At 48.5% G+C, this 22,766-nt stretch overlaps 1 protein-coding gene and 1 long non-coding RNA gene across 4 annotated transcripts in view; one reads left to right on the top strand and one right to left on the bottom strand.

Moving 5' to 3' along the window:
* The first annotated feature begins 376 nt into the window (after positions 1-376).
* Positions 377-10,292, top strand: LOC142414619 (uncharacterized). Its single transcript, XR_012777133.1, has 3 exons — positions 377-511; positions 1,333-1,451; positions 9,958-10,292. It is a non-coding gene; the product is annotated as an uncharacterized LOC142414619 (long non-coding RNA).
* Positions 10,127-22,766, bottom strand: part of LYPD6 (LY6/PLAUR domain containing 6) — a 39,866-nt gene continuing 27,226 nt past the window's right edge. For all 3 annotated transcript variants that reach the window (XM_075512031.1, XM_075512030.1, XM_075512029.1), the window contains 4 exons: positions 22,372-22,532; positions 20,796-20,894; positions 15,042-15,172; positions 10,127-13,991 (listed from right to left, as the gene is read on the bottom strand). In XM_075512031.1, the coding sequence (XP_075368146.1) occupies positions 13,788-13,991; positions 15,042-15,172; positions 20,796-20,894; positions 22,372-22,489 (552 nt within the window). In that variant the 5' untranslated portion in view covers positions 22,490-22,532 and the 3' untranslated portion in view covers positions 10,127-13,787. The remainder of the gene's footprint in view (positions 13,992-15,041; positions 15,173-20,795; positions 20,895-22,371; positions 22,533-22,766) is intronic.

Here is a 22,766-nt window from a genome sequence, read left to right as displayed (position 1 = left end):
AAGTACGGAGTGGCAATACGATTTGTGTGATCCGAGACATCAGAGCACGCTTGTTACGCTCTTTTTTCCCCTCCGCTGCACCCTTGGACAGCAGCAGAGCAGCTCTCTGTGCAGTTTGCCTGCTGGACTGAAAGAAATGTGAAAGGTGCTGATTCAAAACACGTGTGGATTTGATTTTCATGGACGCATGGTCTAAAACGTCTGTTAGATAAGGAGGTTATTGTTGTTACGTTGTGTTACGAGATACACGGCCTATTTATTTCTGAAATCATGTAGTTTAGAAACTAGATAACTTACTAAACCACAGTGTCACCGCTTAAAAGCTGCCCATGTGACAGCGTATATTAAATGAATTCCTTCCCTTGCTCTTCAGCTAATGCTTTGTGGACACTGATAACAACCCTTGCATTTGGTAGGAAACGAATGACAGAGACGCCCCGTTGGTATCGCGGCAGAGATGTGGAAGGCTGGCTGGGGAAGGAGGATGAACCGTGTCTGTGTGAATTAACGGGTGAGTGGATAATCGAGGGCTGAAATACCTCACTTGATCCAAAATGAAACATCCCGTGTATGGATATTTTTGCATATTCATTCTTCTAGCAAAATAGGACGATTTCACACAAAATTTTCAAACATTTCTGGGTTTTTTTCAATTTTCCTTACATAAAGCCAAAATGCATACACAATTATTGATGTTCTCTCTGAATAGCTGTTTTTACCACCTATACTTCAATATTTATTTTTTTACTTGAGCTGTCCCTACGCACATAAAAGTCGTGGTCAGGAAAACACTCTGGTTTAAGCGTCCCTTTTAAACAGCGGGATTTACCCTGGTTTGTTAGGACCCACTAGGAAATCCGTAGAAATAACCCAAAGCTTGACAAGTTGCATTTTCGTAGCTTGTGTCTCCATACCCTTCATGGCTCGTGACAAAAGTCTTGCTGAGTAGATCCAGAGTGCGAACACTGGATTGTTTTGCAGTATTCAGTAAATACTGCAAAGTCAGCAAAACACTATTCTTGAGTTCGCCAGCTCCTGTTGAAACCAAGGTATCCTCCTGTTACCGCAGGGCTTTGATTCGTTATTAACTCAGGCTAACACTAGGACTGTAATGCAAAAGAGTGTAACGGTGAATTATTTCCTAAAGCAGACGAGGCAGAATGCATTAGTGCTGCTGCTCCGGGACTGGCTTGTGTGTCTTATCGGAGGGGGGGAAAAATCCCCTCGCTAGCATATACTCACATGGTGGCTATAGTGTTTCGCCTTCTAGTATCAACACTTCATTGTATGTCGTTGTTCTAATTGGCTGCGATTTATTTTATCTTATTTTAGCTTGAAAAAGCATCGGATGGGAAGGATGCCTATAGCTAGGCATGCTGTGAAAGGCAACACGATGGTTGTTCCAAAAAAGTATCACCTATGCAAGTGCTATGTCAGGAACGAGCGCTAAGGTTGGTCAGAATTTCCAGCAGAGGAAACTAATTACAAATAAAATATTACTAGAGAGTAAAATTCTTGCAGTTTATTTTAAAAGATTACCTTTCCTCTTCAAGCATAACTTCAGCAGGGCTAACTAATTTTAATTGCAATTAGAGTGGTGAAGCCCAAAGAGTGGTGGTGAATGGAGTTTACTCCAGTTGGTGACCAGTCACAAGCGGTGTCCCCAGGGCTCTGTGTTGGGGCCAGTTCTGTTTAACATCTTTATCAAGGATCTGGACGAAGGGATCGAGTGCACCCTCAGTCAGTTTGCAGATGACACCAAGTTGTGCAGGAGTGTTGATCTGCTGGAGGGCAGGAAGGCTCTGCAGAGGGACCTGGACAGGCTGGATCCATGGGCCGAGGTCAATTGTATGAGGTTTAACAAGGCTCAGTGCCAGGTCCTGCACTTGGGCCACAGCAACCCCATGCAACGCTACAGGCTTGGGGAAGAGCGGCTGGAAAGCTGCCCAGCAGAGAAGGACCTGGGGGTGTTGGTTGACAGCCGCCTGAATATGAGCCAGCAGTGTGCCCAGGTGGTCAAGAAAGCCAATGGCATCCTGGCTTGTATCAGGAATAGCGTGGCCAGCAGGACTGGGGCAGTGATCGTGCCCCTGTACTCGGCACTGGTGAGGCCGCACCTCGAATGCTGTGTTCAGTGTTGGGCCCCTCACTCCAAGAGAGACATTGAGGGGCTGGAGCGTGTCCAGAGAAGGGCAACGGAGCTGGGGAAGGGTCTGAAGCACAAGGCTGATGGGGAGCGGCTGAGGGACCTGGGGTTGTTCAGCCTGGAGAAAAGGAGGCTGAGGGGAGACCTCATCGCTCTCTACAACTGCCTGAAAGGAGGCTGTAGAGAGGTGGGGTCGGTCTCTTCTCCCAGGTCACAAGTGATAGGACGAGAGGAAATGGCCTCCAGTTGAGCCAGGGGAGGTTTAGACTGGATATCAGGAAATGTTACTTCACTGAAAGGGTTGTCCAGCATTGGACCAGGCTGCCCAGGGAAGTGGTGGAGTCCCCATCCCTGGAGGGATCTAAAGGACATTTGGATGAGGTGCTTGGGGACATGGTGTAGTGGTGGGCTTGGCAGTGTTAGGTTTATGGTTGGACTCAATGGTCTTAAAGGTCTTTTCCAACCTATATGATTCTGTGATTCTGTACCCAAGTTTTGACCCTGCTATTAAAACCGCTGGCCAAAGAGCTTCCATCAGCAACCAAGACCTCCGCTACACCTGAGCACTAATTGCTGCTGCTGGTATGACCTGGACTTTTTTTTTTTTTTAATTTTTGGGGGCAGTTGGTCAGCTGTTTTAAATTATTTCATTGAAGCCAGCAGACCTGCTCTAATTTCCACCAAATAAAGGTACAACTCAGCGTACTTCAATGCATCAAGGGAGGTTAAACATTGCCATGCGTGCGTGCTTTCTGCTTGCTGTTCCAAGCGGGTCACTTGGAGCCTTTCGTGCCCTTAAGTTTTCGTGCAGGCTGGCACTTGCATAGGGGAACTTTTCCCTAAATCTGGAAGTTGTCCAGGAGCTACATGCCCACATGCACACACGCTCTGGAGGCTCGCAGCAGCTGCTTGATGACAACAATAACATCTTGTATCAGCTGCAAGACGAAGTTACGTGTTGGCTTTTTCATAGGATCCTGCTCTATTCTAATTCTCTTTGTTTCCAGGGGAATAACGGCATCTGACAGCCGCCTTTGCCAGGAGCAGATCTTTGCCAGGGGGTGCATGCACCATTGATCTGTTTTAGAGGCTTTAGGCTGCTTAGGTCTGTCTTAGAGATGCAAATTTTTGCCCTATGAGGGTTTTCTGTGCCCTGTTAATGTGCCGGGTTTAACCTTAGGGTACGTACACCACCGTGTGCCTTAACCAGGTGGCTGAGACGGCATCATTTGCTCATGATCACATCCTAAACATCACACTCAAACACAAAACCTCATAAACCAGCAAATTCTAGCAGCAGCACGGGAAAGATGGATTTGCTGCAAGACACCAAACAGACCCCGTTTTCTAGTTAAACAGAAACCCCCCTCCCTCGCCCGCTGGTTACGGGGGAGGCAGGTTTTGAGGTTTTCGGGGCTCAAAGCCCTGCAGCTGGTCCCCCCCAGCCCTGCTCGTCCTCCTGCAGCATGGCCCTGCAGTGGGGCCTCTGTCGCTGAGCTGCTGAACTTAATCCTGCCTCTCCTGAGAGGATCTGGTCGAGGCTGTATTGCCTCGACATAGGTAAGTTGTGTCTGTGAGATGCTCTCGGCCTTTCGGCTGTGAGTACTGTGACAATAATTTAAATGGCTGTGTGAGTACTTGGGTCTTGAGGCAGTGAAGACCCTCTAAATGTCCTACAGGTTTTGGAGGGGCTTTATCTGGGCTTGTGCTGGGGTTGGGGGCCGGGGCTCAGGAGAAGGGCAGCCCAGCGTGGTTGCATGAATTCCTGCAGACGGCTGCAAACCTCCTGCTCTCTCCCCCTCTGAGCAGCAGTTTGAGAAAGCAGCCCCAGGCGTGACACCCGATGCGGTCTTTGCGGAGAAACTGATGTGGCGACAGGAGAAGAAGCCTCAGGACAGTCAATGAACCCAAGCGTTGCTCAAAGCCTGGGGAGGTTTTGTACCAGCCGGGGTTTCCCGAGGGCTGACTTTGCTGCAGAGACCACAGGGCTGCTGCTCGGCCCCAGAGCCTGCGGCTGAGACGCCGTAGTCGTGTCTCAGCTCAAGAAAACCCGAAGCTGAAAAATCTTGAACCAACTAATTTACTAATTTGAATAGAACTTAAACGCTGGAGTGGAGCTGGTGAGCTCAAGATAAACGTGGTTATTTAGTTATTTTCCAGGACTGCTGTGTTTACTCGCAGGAGTTAGTTAGATTATTTCTCTTGTTATTTTGTCCAGTGATCTTTGCTCCCTCTAAGGGGGAGTGTTGTGTGGCAAGTGTGATTTAAATCCAGAAGTACATAAAATTTCAAGAATATTGAAAAACAGAGGTTGGTGATGAATAGTAAGAGGAGAAGCCCTAGAGGTGCCGAAGTGAAGTATATTTGTGTAGGGGTGTGAGAAAGAAAATTAGTGTGTGAGGGGAGAGGGCAGGATCATTGCTGACTTGGTACTTTGGAGTCTGGGAGAGAGAGAGATCAGAAAAGTTTGGGATTTAGAGACAAAGCATAGACAATAACATTAGGAATTCTTACGGGCAGGAATCGGAGTAGGAATCAAAGGAAACCCAGGTATTTAACTCATCCTGTTATTTATGAAAGCTGTCCAGAGCAACACGTGACTTTCAGCTCCGGGGTTTCCCTGCGAGCCGACATCCTCCTGTTGTGCCCGCGGAGTTCGGGTGACGGGACCCCCGTTCCTGCCCCTTCTCCTCCTGCTGCTCCTCTAATCCCCACCATCCACACAAAACATGGCCACGTCCTTCCTAAAACCGCTCAGCAGAGAACTGCTTGTGCAGGCGCGGCTCTCTCCTGGCACCTTGTCCCTTCCGGAGGGGACACGTCCCATTTAATGACGCAGAAATTCCACAGAAACGGGAACGAATGCGGGGCTGGCCCACGGGCGCCTGGGGTTTGATCTTTGCAGCCCCCCAAGGCCACTGCTCTTCCAACTAATCTCGTTAAAGACATGAGAGCCACACACCTCCTATTGCTTTTGTCAGTGTCCGTCCCCCCCCCCTTTTTTTTTTTTAACTAAACCCTCAATAATCCCTACCTATGTAGGTAGTTGTCCTATTTGGAAAACTATTTCTTAAGCACTACGGTGTGGACCGTAGCCTTTCACAGAATCACAGAATCATATAGGTTGGAAAAGACCTTTAAGATCATCGAGTCCAACCATAAACCTAACACTGCCAAAAACCACCACTACACCATGTCTCTAAGTACCTCATCCAAACGTCCTTTAAATACCTCCAGGGATGGCGACTCAACCACTTCCCTGGGCAGCCTGGTCCAATGCTTGATAACCCTCTCGGTGAAGAAAAATTTCCTTTCACTACAGACTCTGCATGTTCAGCAAAGGTCCGTGACCAACTCCTTCTTCTCCATACGCATGTCCTGTCCTCATTTTTCTGATGAGACATATATATATAGATATGCATGGCACATGCTGTATATAAATATGTATGGTACTTATAGACAGATGGATAGTAGCGTGCCTGCCTGGCTCTTACACAAGTTGAGGTTTTACGTGCATGCGCAGAGTCAGAGACCGAAAATCTGTCTTTGAACGTAGGAATCCTTTCTAAAAGAGGATTTTCACAAACATTTTCACAGATGACCCTAACCGATGAGGTTAACTGTATGCCACATGGGCAGCTGTAGGGTATTTCCTCTCTCTGCCAGCCTTTTGTTATCGGTCCGGTTTTCTGCTGGGTCTGACGCTGGAGAATTGCTGCGGGCTCGCCGAGTATCTGGTGATGGAAGGGGCTCGGGAGGCCGTCAGGTCCAACCCCTGCTCCCTGCAGGGCCAGCTAGGAAATCTGGGAGTCCGAAAAGACACTGAAATGTCAATGAGCAAAATGTCAATAGAATTAACCCCTTCCGTCCCTGCTCCTGCCTACCCACTGAAAAAAACCATTTCTGAGAACCTGTTGAAAGTATCCCAGTGAAAATTAAACTGAAAAAGCATTGACCAGCTCTATCATTCCCAAATTTCTAGTGTAGTGAATGAGGTTTTCCGCTACACACTAACACCCACAGCGAGGATAAGAAATAGCTGGGGTTTTTTCTCTTGTCAAGTACCCTGCCATCGTCCATTAAGGAAAGAAACCGTGGCCTTACCTGGACTAAAGCCAAAGGCTGGTGGTGGAGCTTTGAGCCTGGCATCCAAACCTGAAATCCACATAAAACCCGGGACTAAATAGTAGTTGCAAACTGACTGTGGCTTTTATCTTCCACGGGCTGCTGCGGTGCCTTTAAAATAGTAGCCCTTCACCTTGGCAATGGCAATTCTTGCTTTAATTCTTTTCAGTAAGGCTCAGGCTGCTATTTCAGGAGCTGCACAAACACAAAGGTCTCATCGGTGCGGAGTCTGACAGGGGAAACCTAACAGGATTATGAGACTGAAATTTCATGCAGCTGGGTGTTATGCTTCACCGAGAAAGTAATCTCTGCTGCTAAAATTGCAGCGTCTGGCAGATTGGAAAAGCTTTAAGAAAAGCAAATGTAGTCTGAGGGCTGGACTTTGGGGAAGGGTTTGTTTCTAAAAGAGACGCAGCGATATTCCATAGCAACTAGGTGATGACTGGTAGAAAACGTTGGGAAATGAACTTGTTGGAATATATTTCCCCTGGAGAAAACTCGAAATTTTGGTTAGTGGGATGTTTTCAGGTGACAACCTATCACTTTTGTTGTGAAAAAGCCATGTATGGGCACACGTTGCACCCTACCTTGTGCTTAGGTTGATAAGACATTAATTGAGTGTGAACGGTACGAAATACCCGTCCCAGGTGGTCAGCTACAGGGTCAGGAAAATCAACCCCGCATTCTTCTGTTCCCCACGACGCCTGCCATGGGCTTTAGGTGCAGCTCTTTTCTTTGGCTGCCCAGGCACAGCCCTGCGTGGCACACAACCTCACAGCAGGAGGATTATTTACATTTTTACAGGAAAAACCTGAGCGAGTTACCCCCTTAAAATAGTCTCCTTCCTTGCCACAGCCCCAAATCAACGCTTTTTTGGGTAGGACGTTGGGGTGAGTCATTGCTAACACACATGGACTGCCAAGTTGGGGTTTAGCCTGCCTTCGGTAGAGCTTGAAGGAACATCTGTAGCACAACCAAAACCTATTTAAATTTTACATTGGCGAGTAGTGAAATGTTTATAAACGTCAGTAAAGCTGGCTTGCTCGTGTTGCTTCTCAGCATGAAAGCCTCTGTGAGGATTTTTTGACAGCTTGGTATCACTTTCTTTGTTTTCCCAGTATCATCAGCCTTATGTTGGATTTATTTGCCTTTGTCGTGGATAGACTCTGTCATGTCGAAGACATCCACCCTGCTATTTTTAGCCTAAGACTTGCAGGGTTGAGCTCCACGTGATGAAATGTGTAAATGTTACGTGCCTGAAACCTGATAAAATCTTTAAAAAGGGATAGGAAACCTTAAACCCCATAGATACGTGTAAGTTGAAATAGCTGTACTTAAAATGCTTTCAAATATATTATGTCAATGCTAAAGGAATGAAGTTGTTAGCTCAGCCTGGGAGTTGGGTGGCTGATGGTTGGCTAAGGAGCAATCTAAGTGGACTTTGGGATTAATGTCAAGGGGAATCCCACACGGAGATGAGCAAAGAGAAATTGGTACAAGAACCGATTAAATGATCTAATGAGGTTGGCATCGTAAAACATATATTAGCGAGACGCAACAAAAATTGGGAGCCCATTTTGACACGCAGCAGGAAGTGTAATGCTGTGGGTGTACAAGGACTTTGATTCAGAGGGTCGGTTCCCATCTTGGTTTTTTAATTCTGAATTGATGCCACTTTGGGTATCGCCTTTTCCAAGGTTTGCACCTTCAGATCATGAGAGTTAACTTACGCTTGCCCTTGATTCCATAATATACACGTTTTAAGTACATTTTCCATTGCCTTTCCCACTAGCTACGTAGAGGTACGGTGATACCATTTACCAGAATCAGAGTTCAACTTGTTGGCAGTTTCTTGGTGGAAGGAGCAAGTTGTGATGCAGCCTTGACCGGGAATATATGGGAACCTCCAGGCGTTAGTGAGGCACTTGGGGCATAAACTTTGCTGGGTGCTTGAGCCTCCAAGGGGGTAAAAATGTTCTCAAGAGCTTCACCCTGCCAGTTAGTCCAAACCGGTTTTTTGCGGGACTGTGCTGGATTTGGGCTGGCAATGGAGAAGACATTCTGGGTCTCAAAAAAAATGTTGGGAATTACAGCTACTGCAAACAGGAGGTTCAGCATCGCTTCGGCTGCCTTGGTGCTGGGTGGGTTTTGCATGAACTGGGTTGCTGAAAGCTACGCTGGGCTGCTTGACGATTTGCCTAAGAAAGCGGGTGAAGGCCGTGTCTAGTGGTGTGTAAGGGGAGGAAGCGAGCTACACAATCAAGATGAATTGTCTTTACTGACAAATAATTCAACTGCTTTGCAGAAATGAAAGCAAAGCGTTTGTTAACTAACATCTGCCTGTAATGCAGAAAATCAGTAATTCAAGCCATGAGGTAGAGTGCAAGGCTGCGTGCCCCGGGGGTTTTCCTGTCCCTGACCCCGAGCAGGGGCTGGTCATGAAATGGGATAACAAAGTCTCTTCCCTCAAGGCATGTTTGTAAGCGAAAGATGCACCAAATGCTGAACCTTCAGAGAGAAACAGATTTTAGGACTGGGGGAAATTCAGGAGCTGTAAGTCAACGTACTGTAGTTAACCGTGCTACTGTAAACTGCACTTATTCAGATTAAAAGATGCGGGAATCGGGGCAGCGCGGAAACGCCGTGAGCTGCCGCGATGCCCGTGCTCAGTGCTGACAGGTGAAGCCACCGGTGCTGGCAGCAAATCCTGTGCCCGGGACCGGAGCCTACGGCACCAGGAGCTCCGAGAGCACCTTCTGGGTGCCTTTTCTTGTGAAGCGTTGCTGGGGGCTTGACCAATACCATTACTCTCCACCTGAAAAAGAAACTAACATCCTACTGAGAAGCTCACACAACTATTTTGCAAACTGTTAATGACCCTCCCGGTTAAGGCACCATCAGATTTTTCCATTACTAAGAGAGAACTGTTGGCATCTTGACGCTAACCCCCCTTAAAGGCTCCTCCTGACGCTTTAGGCACGTAGCAGTAACTGCATGCTGTACTCTCCGGTCAATACTGTTTTCCTGGTATTACACCCTTGCAAACATCGATTTATTATTTTTTGCCTTTGGTGTATCGCTCAGTCGGCTCGGTCTTTGCCTCGGCTCAGTCTTTCCCACTGCTGAAGCGGTTGCTGAGCTGGAACGGCCTTTATCAGAACTCGGGAGAAACAAGTAAATTCATTTCTGTGCACATAGCGTGAGGGAATATCCCATACTACAGCGATATTCTTTTATATCTTATGTATCTCTTTATAACTCTTTGGTTTTTTAATGTTGAGTTCTACCTTCTTCACATTACCCATAAATTACTTTGTCCAAAACCTTTCATTAGTTACATGAAGTTGTTTACACCCAAGTAAGTGTTGGTTTCAGGAGTGGAAATCAGAAATAACTGCACGAAAACCCCCAGAACGTGCTGGGACTAAATGAGTGTGGCAGCACAATTACGGAAAAAGTAAAACTTTCCCAGAGCAGGCGAGGGAAAGGAAGATCCAGGGGTCACAAACTAGACAGGAACCTGCTCAGACGTATTTTATTAAATGCCCAATATAAAACAATTTGGAGCAAATAACCATGGGAGCTCCATAGGAGGAAACCATGGGGAAGATTCATTAGCTACAGGGGGGGGTAAAAAAAATGCTCTAAATAGCGCTCTCCTTTTTGGTTTTTTTTTTTGCTAACAGGACATCAGAGAAAGGACGAGGGGACAGGGGAGCAGCCAGCAGCGTCCCAGCACAGGGGGTGGCACCGCGCCGAAGAGCAGGGCTGGTGATAGCAATTGCACGTTGTTGTCAGACACCTCACACATCACCTGCATATTTAAAATATTTATTTATACAAATGTACAGCATTTACAAGAGTTAAAAAATTAGACATTTAAAAGCAATATCACACATATAGAGCCTAAAAATAAATACGGTGCAGCTCAGCATTTATGTGCTTTAAAAAAAACCCCAGCCGCTCCGCAGGCAGACGGGGCACACCGACCTGCTGGTACAGGGAGGATCCCGTGCGGGTTCCCCGCTTGGTCTCAGTCACCTTAATTTGCTCTTTTAAGCTCAGTGCCCGTAATCCTCGTACCAGGGGTAGCAGCTCCGCCGGACAGTGCTCAGGTCCCTTTTGAAGAGCACAGCTGTGGCACGCTGGTGGGGGAGAGGGACCAGCACGGCAGAAGAACCTGGACTTTCTCCAGCTGCAGCAACGTCACAGTCAGAGCAAAGCTGGTGATGTGCTTAGGAGTGGCTCCTGCTCAGGTATTTGCAAAGCACTGGTCTTGGCATAACCACGTGGCTGGCAGCTGGATACCCTCGGTGGGATGCAGTGTTGGTATCTAAGCTACTTTTCCTAGGCACGTCCATCGTGTGCCCGAGCTGAGACAATTTAACCATCCGCCTTAGCATACAACGAACCAGCCCCTGAAATACCGCTTTTTCCTCCCCTGACTACAAAGGGAGTAGAAGTAACTGGCTTGGCTTAATACCTCTACACCGCCAAAAACTAAATTTGCTCGGTGGTGTCCCAGTCTTTGTGGGTAGAGAGCAGTACCAGGTACCCAAAAAGGTCTCTGGTCTGTCTGAGGTCCATGTAAACACAGTACGAAGCTCCTGTCTGTTAGCGCACGCGACGAGCCAGCTCGCACTGGAGCCCATGTCACCTCACTGCAGGCACCACACCTCTCATGGGGCGGCAGTGGTCCTCAAAGTCCAACATCTTATGAAGAAATCCGGTTATTCCTGCAGCTCAGCCCACGCAGTTATACATAGCTGGCTCAGAGGTACCATACCACAGGTTAGGCTTGGTGAGTTCTGTTAAATATCAATGAAACTGCAAAATATACGGAAAATAGAGGGAGAGGACATACAGAGAAGCCAGAAGACGCAGGCAGAAACCTGACTGTAAGCTATTGATCAAGGCAGTCAGCGGAGGTCAGGAGGTAACTTCTGCTTCCTGCTGTTGGTTAGATATCTTATTGATTGACTCCTAAAGTCACATGTCTAGCAAGGCCCAAAATAAAAATACAAATCCTTAACGTGTCCAGCTGAGCTGCCACCACCAGCACGTGAGCCCTGAGGCGGCAGGGAGCTCCCTCCCCACGAGGTGCTGCTGCTGGCCACGTGCAATATCTGCTGGCCCCAAGCCTCGAGCCCACCTCAGCTGAACTGGTAAGCAAGATGTTCCTGAGTATTCCCAGATTCCCATGTTTCCACACCATGCTGGCCTTCCGGCACACCTTCCCAAAGCGTGCGTCCTGGATCTGGCCCTGCTCCTACGCAACCGCGCTGCCGAAACGCTCGGCCAATGTTTAACCCCTGCCCCAGGGGAGCAGCTGAACTGCTGAGCGAGGTCCTTCCAGACTTAAACTCTCCCTTTTTGCAGGATAATAATAATAAATAGATATTTAAATTGCTGTCAGAGAAGTCACAACGCCCTCCACCTCATTCTCCCCCAAGCCCTGCAGAGTAAGTGCTGCGAATCAGCACGGGGCTTCCTCTGCTCGAGAAAGCTCGCGGAGAAGGGGGCCAGGCGTTATAGAGACTGCAGGGTGGAGTTTTTCAGGGTCTCCAGAGATACGCCTAGCTTGCACGAAACAGCAGATTGCAACTACCCTCTTAATACTAGCGCTCTGTGAGCAAGCCACAGAAGAGCTGAAGGGACACCAAATGCAAGGTTTGTCTGTGAGGGAGGTCTGCTAGCCTTGCCTCAAAAAAGTTAGTTTTATATAAAAAGTTAAAAAAGGGAAAGAAACAGGGTTCGAAGCTCAGTTGTTCACAATGAAGTATATATACATTTTAAAAAACATCACTCGGCAAAACACACGGAGGCTTCCAGAGCGCTCTTCCTCCCCAGAGAAATCACCTGAAACTGAAGTGGGAGCGCTGCTCTCGGTTCTCCTCCTCCTTTGCCTCCAGTAAAGCTCCCGGAGTACGAGCAGCGTTCCCTCCAAAGGCCACAGAACTCAAGACCGGCACCTTGCACGCTCAGATCTGCACTTTTCCAGCTATTCATGGTATCCAACACGGATGCTGCTAGGTGAGGGCTTGCTGGTGCCCTCCAGGAGCCCTTTCAAAGCACTGGAGGTGTTCACAGAGCATTTGGATTCCAGCATTGGCTTCCTTCCTTCATCTGCCCTTCACCGTGTAACTCGCCAAAACCAGCACTTCAGAGCAGAAGCATACTGTAACCTGATAAAGCGCAAGTTACCTTGGAGCACGACTAGCCGAAAACTAACTCATAAAAGAACAATTTAGGACTATAGTCGTTTTTTAAAAAAAACAATCAAACAATTAACTATTAAAAAAGTTCGTTTTAACTTTAAACCAAGTCCATGGACACCCTGCTTTTATTAGTGACCCTGCAAACCAAAGCTGATTCTTTTTCAATAGTGATGCAAAACATTTTATATATATATATTTTTTTTAATGATAATTTATATATATTACAGGCTTACCCACTTGCAAAACAACCATTTTCCCTGGCAATATCAGTATTAAGAACCTTTTAAACACTTTAGATCCTACTCAACATACAAAAATAAATATTGCATACATGATTTCCGAGCAAAACAAGCAACACAGGTCACCAAATTACAGCTGTAGCTCGTAATAGTCCATACTCCATAGCGGGAGTGCATTAAATAAAGTAACAGAAGCTATTCAGGATCAACTCTCTCTCACGCTGTAGGACTGGCTGCCAAAATACAAAAACACGTAAAGCCCCGAAACCCAGCTCGGCAGGCACCAGCATCTCAGCCCGGCCACCCGCTAGCTCTCCATACACCTTCCTCCGCTCAGGAGAGGGTCAAGGACTGCACAGCCACCTCTACCCCTCTAATTATGCTTCAACAACAGAGTTTTTAGAGTTTTTCTGGTTCGGTTTATAAACCAAAGCGATTTTCTGCACTTCCCAGCGTGTGTTGTTACGGGGGCGGCCCTTCATCCTGCTGGTGGACAACCTCGGAGGAAGCATCTGTGCGCGACGCTGGCCTGGTCCGAGCTGCTGCTGCTGCTCCCTTGACCTCAGCCCTTCCAGCTCCTGCTGCCTTGCCACAACCTCCTGCCCTCTCCGCGAGGAGCAGGAGACGGGGGGAGACTGCAAAGACATATACTGACTACATATTATTTACCATACGTTCTCAACACAGGGTATCGAGACGCCGGAGTTAGTGCTCTGACAAATTGTGACAAGGAAGTTTCAAATGAGTAAGTGATGATACTAGCAGCTGGCAGCGGTATAGTAGTTTTAAATAATGTTTCTTCATGGAGAAAAGACAGACATTTAGAAAAGCGTATGCATCGGTCTCAGCCATGGATCCTGGGAACATTTTGCATGAGTTTCTTCAGAAAACAGTAGAGAAACGTGATGGATTTTACCTCCTTCAAATGCCTCTACATCCCAGGCTCACTCGTTCATCGTTAACAAGAAATCAGGAGGAAAACCAGTCTTTCAAGGACCGCTCCAAAGCGCAGGCTCCGTAGGGAGCGGCTGAGTGCTCGTGCAGATGTTCTCACTCGGCTCAGCTGTCCGGACCCGCCACGCGTGACAGCGTGACCCAGCGCTGTGACATCAACCCCAACCAGAGACACGCCGTTGTCAGCAGGACGGGATGTGAAAGTCTCTGTGTTTTGTTGAGGGGGGAGAGGGTTGTAAATACGGCGTCTGTTGTGTTCCTTGGTAGCGGCAAGTTGCAGATGCTTCCTTCACAGCAGGAGGTGCAGATCTGAGAAAAACCAGGTGTTAACTCCGTGACTTGAAAAATACCACTGCCATTGAATAAAGACATAGGGGAAATCATACGACATTTGCAAAGGAGCACAGCGGCCAGTCTGATTGCCGCCCCCTCTTTTATTTCTTCCCCCCCCCCCCCCCCCCCCATTTTTTAAATCCATCTGCTCAGAGAACAATTTCACTCGTACCGGAACGGTACGTTGGCTGGTGCAAGAAGGACACATCCATTTTGGAAGAGGCTCTTTTCTTTTCTATCCCCAAAACAGTAAACTGATGAAAAACGCAGGCTGTTTGGTTGAAGTAGAGCTCACAAGCCAGAACTCAAAGAGCTCAGTATTTATTCATACGGGGGGGGTTTGTTGCCTGTCACCTAGTGTGGAGGCACTGGAGTGACGGACAATTCCTGTGTCAGCCCACAGGGACACGCAGCTCTGCCTTCTCAGGGCTAGGAAGGGGCAGTTACCGTACCCTGCCAGGGACAGAGATTTAGAGCACCAAGACTAACGCACCCGAGGCCAAGAGAGCATAAAATTATGTGCAAAACAGCGATGGGGCTGCGGCGTGCCTGGCAGCTCAGAAAACTCTTTTATTTTAACCTGTTGGAGAAGTTCAAAAAGGTCAACTGCAGACCTTCGGAAAAAAATCTTTAACAAATAACTGTTTGCTTCAGATGGAAAGGGTCTGCTCCGAAGGTTTCGGGGCTTTCCCCTACCCGTTTCAGTAAGAAAAGCAAGAGACGGTCGGCGAGCACCCGTCGCAGAGCAGAGGGGACCAAAGAGGCAAAGCGCTCCCCAGGCAGAAGGGAGCGGCTCGCTCCCCTGAGCTGCTGGCCCGAGAGTTAGTTAAAGAGATGATTCTTTTGTTCCGGGAGAGGTTATTCCTGTGTTTCTGTAACAAAAGGAAATGAGCTGGAGCTCGTTAAGAAGCGAAATTTCATTTTTGAAGATGCTGATTTACCCACTGAACCAGTCAGACTTCTGGTCGAGGCCAGAAGGATTGTGCTCAGTTTTCATATGAGAAAAAGGCAATTTTTAGCCTATACCTTGTATTCTTCATGCTTTATATAGGTGCATCCCGTAGACAGACAGTCCTCTAATGGTACACAGCGTTTGGTGACAGATACGCTTTCTCCAGTAACTTTCATCATGTGTTGGCTAAAGCAGTATCTTGTACCTAGAAAGACAGAAAAATGTGTTTACCTGTCAAATTCAAGTTTTGTGATAATCTACAAACAGGAAGAAATAGGAAAGAAGTCTTAGATTTTTTTTCAAATTGTGGGTTTTAAAAAAAAAGATAATTTTGATGTATTTATTGCTATACATAAATGTCACTAAATACACACACCCACATGCAAACCTGAGGTTTCAAAGCACTCTGGAACATGGAGATTTGTTTCCAGTACTGATGTGGGTCTATATGTTACAGATAAACGTACATTGGATAATCAAGTTACGGAGGCAGGTTCCCATAAACAGCCCAAATCTTGTGCACTGTTAGTTTTATAGGAACTGCCTGTAAAACAAGAAAACATTCACAATACCTGTTTATGTCTGAAGCTGACTTTCATTTGTATAGGTTTAATTTTTTCCTAGGTTCGTGCACAGCCATTAATTCTGTAGAACTGCCTGAAGCATTACACCTTGGAGACGCCTTTCCCTATATCCTAACGGCTCACGCAAGCCGTCCTCGCTGCTCATGCTCTGATCCCGGCTCTCCCACAGCTCCTGCCTAGCCCGCAGAAGATCCCTCACCCTCTCTGTTCCTCAGCTTTATCATCTATAAGATAATGCCAAAAGACCGACAGAACAGTTGGGAAGGCTTCTGTATTTCTCAGTTTCCCAGGCTTTGGAAAAGGCACCCTGAGATGGACTGTGTCCCCGGTATGCCCACCGCATCTTCTGCACGCCTCTCCTGTGGGCTCCCTTGTCCCCAGGGGACACCATCCTCCTCCTCCTCCTTTCTTGAGCTACTCCTCTACTGACGCTTGTAAAACACACAGAAAATTCAAAGCGGGATGACTGACAAGTGCTGGGGTTATCCTCAGGCGTAAAGGAACTTGGGTTTATTTCATGCTTTAGTCATCAGAGGGAAGCTGAAGGTGCTGTTCCCCTTCCTAGCACTCCAAGATGAAAACAGTGGATTTTCAACACAGGAAACATGCCATTATATATTTCTTGTCTAAATTATACCTTGCTTCTTTATTAATCAACCTTATTATTAATAAAATTGTTGCTTTCACAGAGGGAAAAAAGGAGTGTAATTACTTTTAAGCGAACATTCCTGTTCAGCCCTCATCTCCGATGGGCAAAGCCCTGCATACTTCTCATGTTTTAGGCATTCGGCAACAGCCGAGTGAGATTGCCGACTGAACACGTTCTTCATTAGGCAATAAAACCCCTCAGACGTCTGTCATATCTTTGACCTGCTCTTAACTCAAGTGCAATATCCACAGCAAACAGACTTAACTTATCACCAGAGGCTGGGGATGCTCGGCGTTCTGTCTTCCTTCAAACCGGCCAGGGCTGCAACACGCAGCTTTTAATGCGTTTGCCAGGCTCTCCTGCACTAAGGCGTGAAGCTCAGTGTCCTGCTTTCAGCTGGGATAGCGTTAATTTTCTTCACAGTGGCTGGTATGGGGCTGGTTTGGATTTGTGCTGAAAACAGCGTTGATAACCCAGAGATGTTTTAGTTGGTGCTGCACTGGGCAAGGGCTTCTCAGCTCCCCGTGCTCTGCCAGGGGCAGAAGAAGCTGGGAGGGGGCACAGCCAGGACAGTTGATCCAAACTGCCCGAGGGCTATTCCATACCATACGGCGTCACGGGCAGTGTATAGAGCTGGGGAAGAAGGAGGAAGGGGGGACGTTGGGAGCGATGGCGTTTGTCTTCCCCAGTCACCGTTACGCGTGCTGGAGCCCTGCTGTCCTGGAGATGGCTGAGCACCTGCCTGCCCCCGGGAAGCAGGGAAGGAATGCCTTGTTTGCTTTGCTTGTGCGCGGCTTTTGCTTTCCCCATTAAACTGTCTTTATCTCAGCCCACGAGTGTTCTCACTTTTACCCTTCTGATTCTCTCCCCATCCCACGGGGGGGAGTGGGCGAGCGGCTGGGTGGGGGCTGGGTTGCCGGCTGGGGTTAAACCACGACAGCCAGTTTTCCCCCAAGGGAAGCACTCTCTGCACGACGGCTTTGAGCTTCTCCCAGGACCTTGCCTGGAAGTGCTGTTCCCCAGCAAATCTGGGCGTGCATCACTGGAGCTTTATTCCTCCTGCGACGGCTCTGTCTGTGCAGCGGAGCTCACCCTTGACAGGTCCCAGATGGAACAAATAAAGCTTCTAGCACCCCATAAATCTTCTAAGGCTGTTTCGTTCTTTCTTCCAAGTGTGTTTTTAGAAAATATTGTGCAATCATCTCGGACATATGTATTTTCCCCTGCACAGAGGGACCAAGCACGCTCTCCTCGCACAGCCATCACTGATGGCTATCATCTCCTGCAAGGCAGGGCTGCAGCTACGGAGTAAATCCACAATAAGCAACAAAATCCCCTCACTCAAATTAATATTAATTTTTGCACTGCATTCAGGTTTGCCTCTCTTCTCAGAGCAGGCTAAGCGTAATGAAGACAGGCGCTATGAAAAGGATTGGGCCGGAGAGCACTGGGAGAGCCCAGAGCAAAGCAGAGGTGGGGAACATGGCCACGTCTAACCCATAACGACTGCTCTGCAGACCGGGGGGCTGCCTGCCACAGGGGTGGAGGAGGAACTCCAAGCTGAGCCCGGGAAGAACACGGGCTCAATGCTATAAAAATTTTACCAAAAATATCAGAGAAATTTAGAGCGATTCAAATAAGACATTGCAGCATGAAAGCTGATGCTTCTAAGTTCGGCGGTGCCCAGGCCAGGCAGCAGTACGGCCACAGGCTAGGGATGGGTCTTGGTGGTATGGTATCCAAAAAGCATGGATTTAGGTTTCCTAAATTTTGCAGTTCCGGGGTGTCTTTAAAGGCACTGGAGAGCCAGGCTGGTTGTGGTGTAATATTCAGGCTAGCCAGCAACACATTCCATTACAAAAGCATCTGAAAACGAGATGTTGCTCTGTGTGATTATTTGGGGGATTTTCAGGGCCGTCGATTTACACGGACCCCCGGCATGACAGGTGACACCGTCACCTCTTCTTTGGCATTTTTCCTTCCTCTGCTGGAACTGTCTTGCAAAGACCGCATGACGTGCTTCAGCTACGAGGCATCTCCAAAGGCCTGGACACAACAGACAGCCGCAGTCTCAACCTGCCAGGAGTGGGTAGGGAAACACTGAATCCGGTATTTCAAAAGGCCCAGAGTCACACGTTGACTTTTGAGAGCCCGTTTCCCAAACCGCAGCCTCTAACAGCACCTAAGGGTGCCGCCTGCGGTGGCTGGAACATCACGGTGGTGGTGGTGGCCACCATCGAGATGTCAGCCCACCCACAGGCCATCCAAAACCAGAGTACTGGGAGTATTTTGAGTGCAGTATTTCCATACAAATTAGATCACTAACACAGTTTCTGCTTGAGCTGAAGCTAATAAATAACAGAAAACATGGTTAATGCACAGCAGGAGGCCTGCCTTCTAGGAAATGCTTTTTCTAATCTCCGTTCAATACAGGGGTTCATGTTTTTACTCTCCGTTATAATGAATTGGGTTATACACAAAATGTGGTTCCCTGTAAGTCCTACATTATAGTTAATGAAAATATTTTGTTTTCCTTAGTTTTAACAGCATTCTGTCTTTTTAAAAAAAAAAAAAAATCATAGCAAATACTAGGATGGAGTTCTCTCGTTCTCTCCCACCACTTAACCCAAGCGAACCAACGAGGGTTGGGGTCACTGCAGCGAGGGAGGCAATGCCGTGAGCATACCCCTCTGACCCCCGAGACAAGGTGGTTACCTGAGCAGATCACCCCAGCGCACGCCTGGAGTCACGCCTCAAACCTCAGCTCGCGTTCCTGCGGCTTCCTTACACGAACTCAAAACCACATTTGAAAATTAAAGCCACAAAGAAACAAGCTGGCTTAATAAAAGCTTTCTGATGTGGAAGCGTATTGGATGTAAAGCTAAGAGACGCCAACAAAAGCCGTCGGTGATGAAGCATCCCGAAGCAACGGCTGATTTCTGCAGCGTGGGGAGCAATGACATTATCAGCTTTGCTTCCACTGCACAGAATAAGGACAGAGCATTTAAGCCCAGGCCTGTTCCCCAGTGTTTTGAAACACAGCGACTGCTGACTCAGCAGTGCTCTCCCCCAGAAGCCGGCAGCGAGGGGCAGGGGGTCCGTGCCGCAGGCAGAGCCGTGCTCCAGCCCCAAGGCACGCGATGTCGGGGCAGTCTGGGCACTAACACGCTCTGCCTGCAGTAAAGCGTTATCGAATCCCTCCGTTTTAAGGAGATAAGAAGTCCTCTGTTCTGAAGGTTAAAGATAGACTCAGATTTCCAGCTAGCCCCTTCTCCTGGCTAAAACCCCAGCCTTACTTCACCAACAGTGGGTGTTTGTACCGGCAGGCAGGAGGGCTGGTGACCGTAACGAGCAGCTCCGGCCTGGCTGAACACAGCTGATGAGTTACAGATGCACCAAAGCATGCTTGTCCCCTCCCCTAAACAGCTATTAAGTACTAACTCCTCTTTGCAGGTTAGCACTTTTGGGGGGTCGAGTCATTTCTGCTGGTTGTCACTAAAGGCAGACCTTGGAGTCACGCCTCTCTCCTTGTACCGTGGGTAACACCGTCCTTGGTCATTTAAAGACCACCTACTCCTGTCAAAGCAGGGAGCGTCCATGAATATTGGTCTCATCTGATGCCAGCCAGCCCGATCTCTTTTATTGTTGTTGATGTTGTGCCGATTTGAGCTCAAAGCAAATAAATTCTGCGACAGATAACGCGCTCTGACACAGGCTGCAAAAACAGCTGGTTCCTCCCTGCAGTGCCGGTTACGGTCTTTCTCTTTCCAAAATAAATATTTTCTGATGGCACTTGTAATGTCCCACAACAGACCACAGACATTCCGGATGGATGCTGAACAGCACTGCCGAGCCTACGGAAAGGACCGGGGAAGCGGTGAGCCCCGGCAGCATCCCTCTGCCCGCGCGGCCCCGGCTGCCGTGGCAGCTGCCTCCTGCCCACACGTGGTGCCCACGCTGGTGAGGACACGGTCCACGTCCAGCCCGTGTCCAGGGCTTCGTCAGGGGCCGTGGACAACCTTAATGCTTGTGAGTGCCTCAAAAAGAGAAGCGGTAAGGGAGGGGGAGGAGATCTGAGGGTCTCACTGATACCGGGATCTGATATTTGGGTGCCTGGATCCCAAAGCTCTTTCTGAGTTGTTCCCAACTTCAGACTCCGATGGGAGTTAGGAGCCCAAAATATTGAAAATATCTTGATGCCGGCTGAAAAGAGGCCGTCTCAGCTGCCCTGAAGTGCGGGCTTGCGCCATAAGGGAGGGAAGCGAACAAAGCAAGAACCGGTCCCGTACTCACCAGTCAGAGAAATACAGCCCTGAAATAAACATCAGCCTGATTTAATTTCCAGCTGACCTAGAGGAGTACGGGGAGTAGATGAAAGTCCTAAACTTCATCCACCGCAGAGACAGAAAAGCTTAAAGGATTACTCGTATCGCTTACACATCTTTCTTGTTGAGGAGGCTTACAAGCGGGAGCAGCAATCACCAGCACCCGAGAACCCGTGAGGAATAATGGGGGCCCAGGGCTGTCCCTGCGGCGGGGACCGAGCGGTTGTCGTAAGGTGGGTTTAAATTAAACGCTAGCATGCAGGTGGTTACCTCTGGGACAATAGACATCCGGAGCCCATCGGTTGCATTCGTAATTATCTGCTGCCTTTTCGCAGGTGAAACATTTAAATCCGTGAGGATACGGTGTGGCTGAAAGGAATAGACAATATTCAGTTAAAATGAGCCAATTAATCTGGTTCTACCACGCTTGTCAGAGGCACACAGCAGCGTTTGTTCTCTTCAGACATATCTTTCTACAAGTATACCTGTCAACTTCATCAAGTTGGTCCTGATTTGTAAAAATCCTATCACCAAATAGCAATGCGGGAAAGGCACACGGAGATTCAATAAGGACTCAGTTCAGCCGTGTTTACCTAGCAAAAGTGCCCACTGCTGACTTCAAAGGGAGTTAATGTGAGCAAGGAGTGCTTATTCTCTTGGTATCAGAGCTCACATCCAATACTGCTACTTTATCAGTGCTGATAACAACATATCAGATGGATTAAAATACTTCTGGAAACTGTTCCCACCGAGGAAACGAGCTACCCCTTCCGAAGGCAGGCTGATCTCCCCAAAGGAAAGAAAAATCAATTTGCTGAACCTCCAGTTTTTAACAGCAGACTCCATCCTAATTTATCTCGCCCAACGAAGAGCGTAACTTCTTAAGTGGTCTCCTGGCAAGGCTTCTGTAGCACATTCAATACATCTTCAAGATGCTGCCACCTTCTCAGAAGCCAAATGGTGAACGGGTCACGTTTATCTCCACGGGGCGAAGTAAGCTGAACCTCCGCAGCCTGGCAGGCCACTTCTCTCCCTCCTCTTCACCTCCTCCCCTTGCCCACCGGCTCTGGGCCAGACCCCGTTCGGTACGAGAGGTGAAGCAAGAGGCTTTCACTGCTTGTTTCCCCAGGCTCTTCTGGGTAAGCATCTCTGGTGGGAGCATCTCTGGTGGGGCTGGTGCTGCCCTCAAGCAACAGCTTGGGGTGGGACAACACAACAGCACTAATTAAATTCAACCCTCTCACCCTGGACCTCTAGCAGGTCGTGGTTACGGCATAAACCAGGAATTTCATCTTCCTTGTACAGAATTTTCAGCCAAATTCAGAAAGGCGGTGAGTTTTCTCTGGGACTACATGGAAGGCACAGCTGTCTTCTTCTAGAATTAAACAAGTTTGTGTCTGAGGAAGTGAACAGACTAGTGAAAGGAGAGTCCACGGAAGGCGTAAAGATGCATAACTTTGCTATAGCATTGCTTGGGTGGTGCCACGGCTGCAAATGGTTGTGTTTGGCCCTTGCTCACAGCTATTGATGTGCTTGGGCAAACTGCCTGGCCGTGGGGCTTGGTCTTACGGCCAGAGAGATCACTGAGGAACAGAAAATGGTGAACAAAAAGCTCCTGACATGCTCAGCAACTGCCCGTAACCCCATCTGTCCTTTAATCCCTGTGGGAAGCAACGGTCTGGTTTTATATCAACTAGTTTTATGAGCACTGGGGATATTTATTTAATCTTTGCTCAGCATTCAGCTCAACCCCAACGTTTCTGCTGCCTTAACACACGTTCGCCCTCGTCCTTACCCCCATGCCACGGCCGGCCGTGGCTTTGCAGCCCGCGCAAAGGTGGCTTACTGGAAGGGTGGAGGTAGACGATGTCCTTCACGGTGAAGTCCCTGGGCTGCACGGCTGGCAGGCAGCTGGCCAGCAGGCTGAGCAGCAGCACCCACGCCGGCGTGGGCTGCGAGGCCATCGCCGGGCAAAGCCGTACGCATGCGGTGGCCGAAAAACCTCACCTGGGCAACAGCAGAGAACAGAGGTGAGCAGAGGAAACCCGCAAGGAGCCCGGCCACCACCTCGGCCCCCAGCAACCCAACCTCACCAAAACCGTGATGCTCTCTTGAGCCTTCAGCTGCCCTCCCGCAGGGGCAGGCAGCGGTGTCGTTACATTCGCTCGGTGACATCCCTGGCACCGCCTGGGAAAAGGACTGGGGCAAACCCGCTCCCAGCCAGAGAGCTGCAAACGGGAG

The sequence above is a fragment of the Mycteria americana genome, chromosome 9, assembly GCF_035582795.1.
Source record: "Mycteria americana isolate JAX WOST 10 ecotype Jacksonville Zoo and Gardens chromosome 9, USCA_MyAme_1.0, whole genome shotgun sequence".
Classification (NCBI taxonomy): domain Eukaryota; kingdom Metazoa; phylum Chordata; class Aves; order Ciconiiformes; family Ciconiidae; genus Mycteria; species Mycteria americana.
The sequence above is the reverse complement of the archived record's forward strand: the minus strand, read 5'-3'. Positions and strand labels throughout refer to the sequence as shown.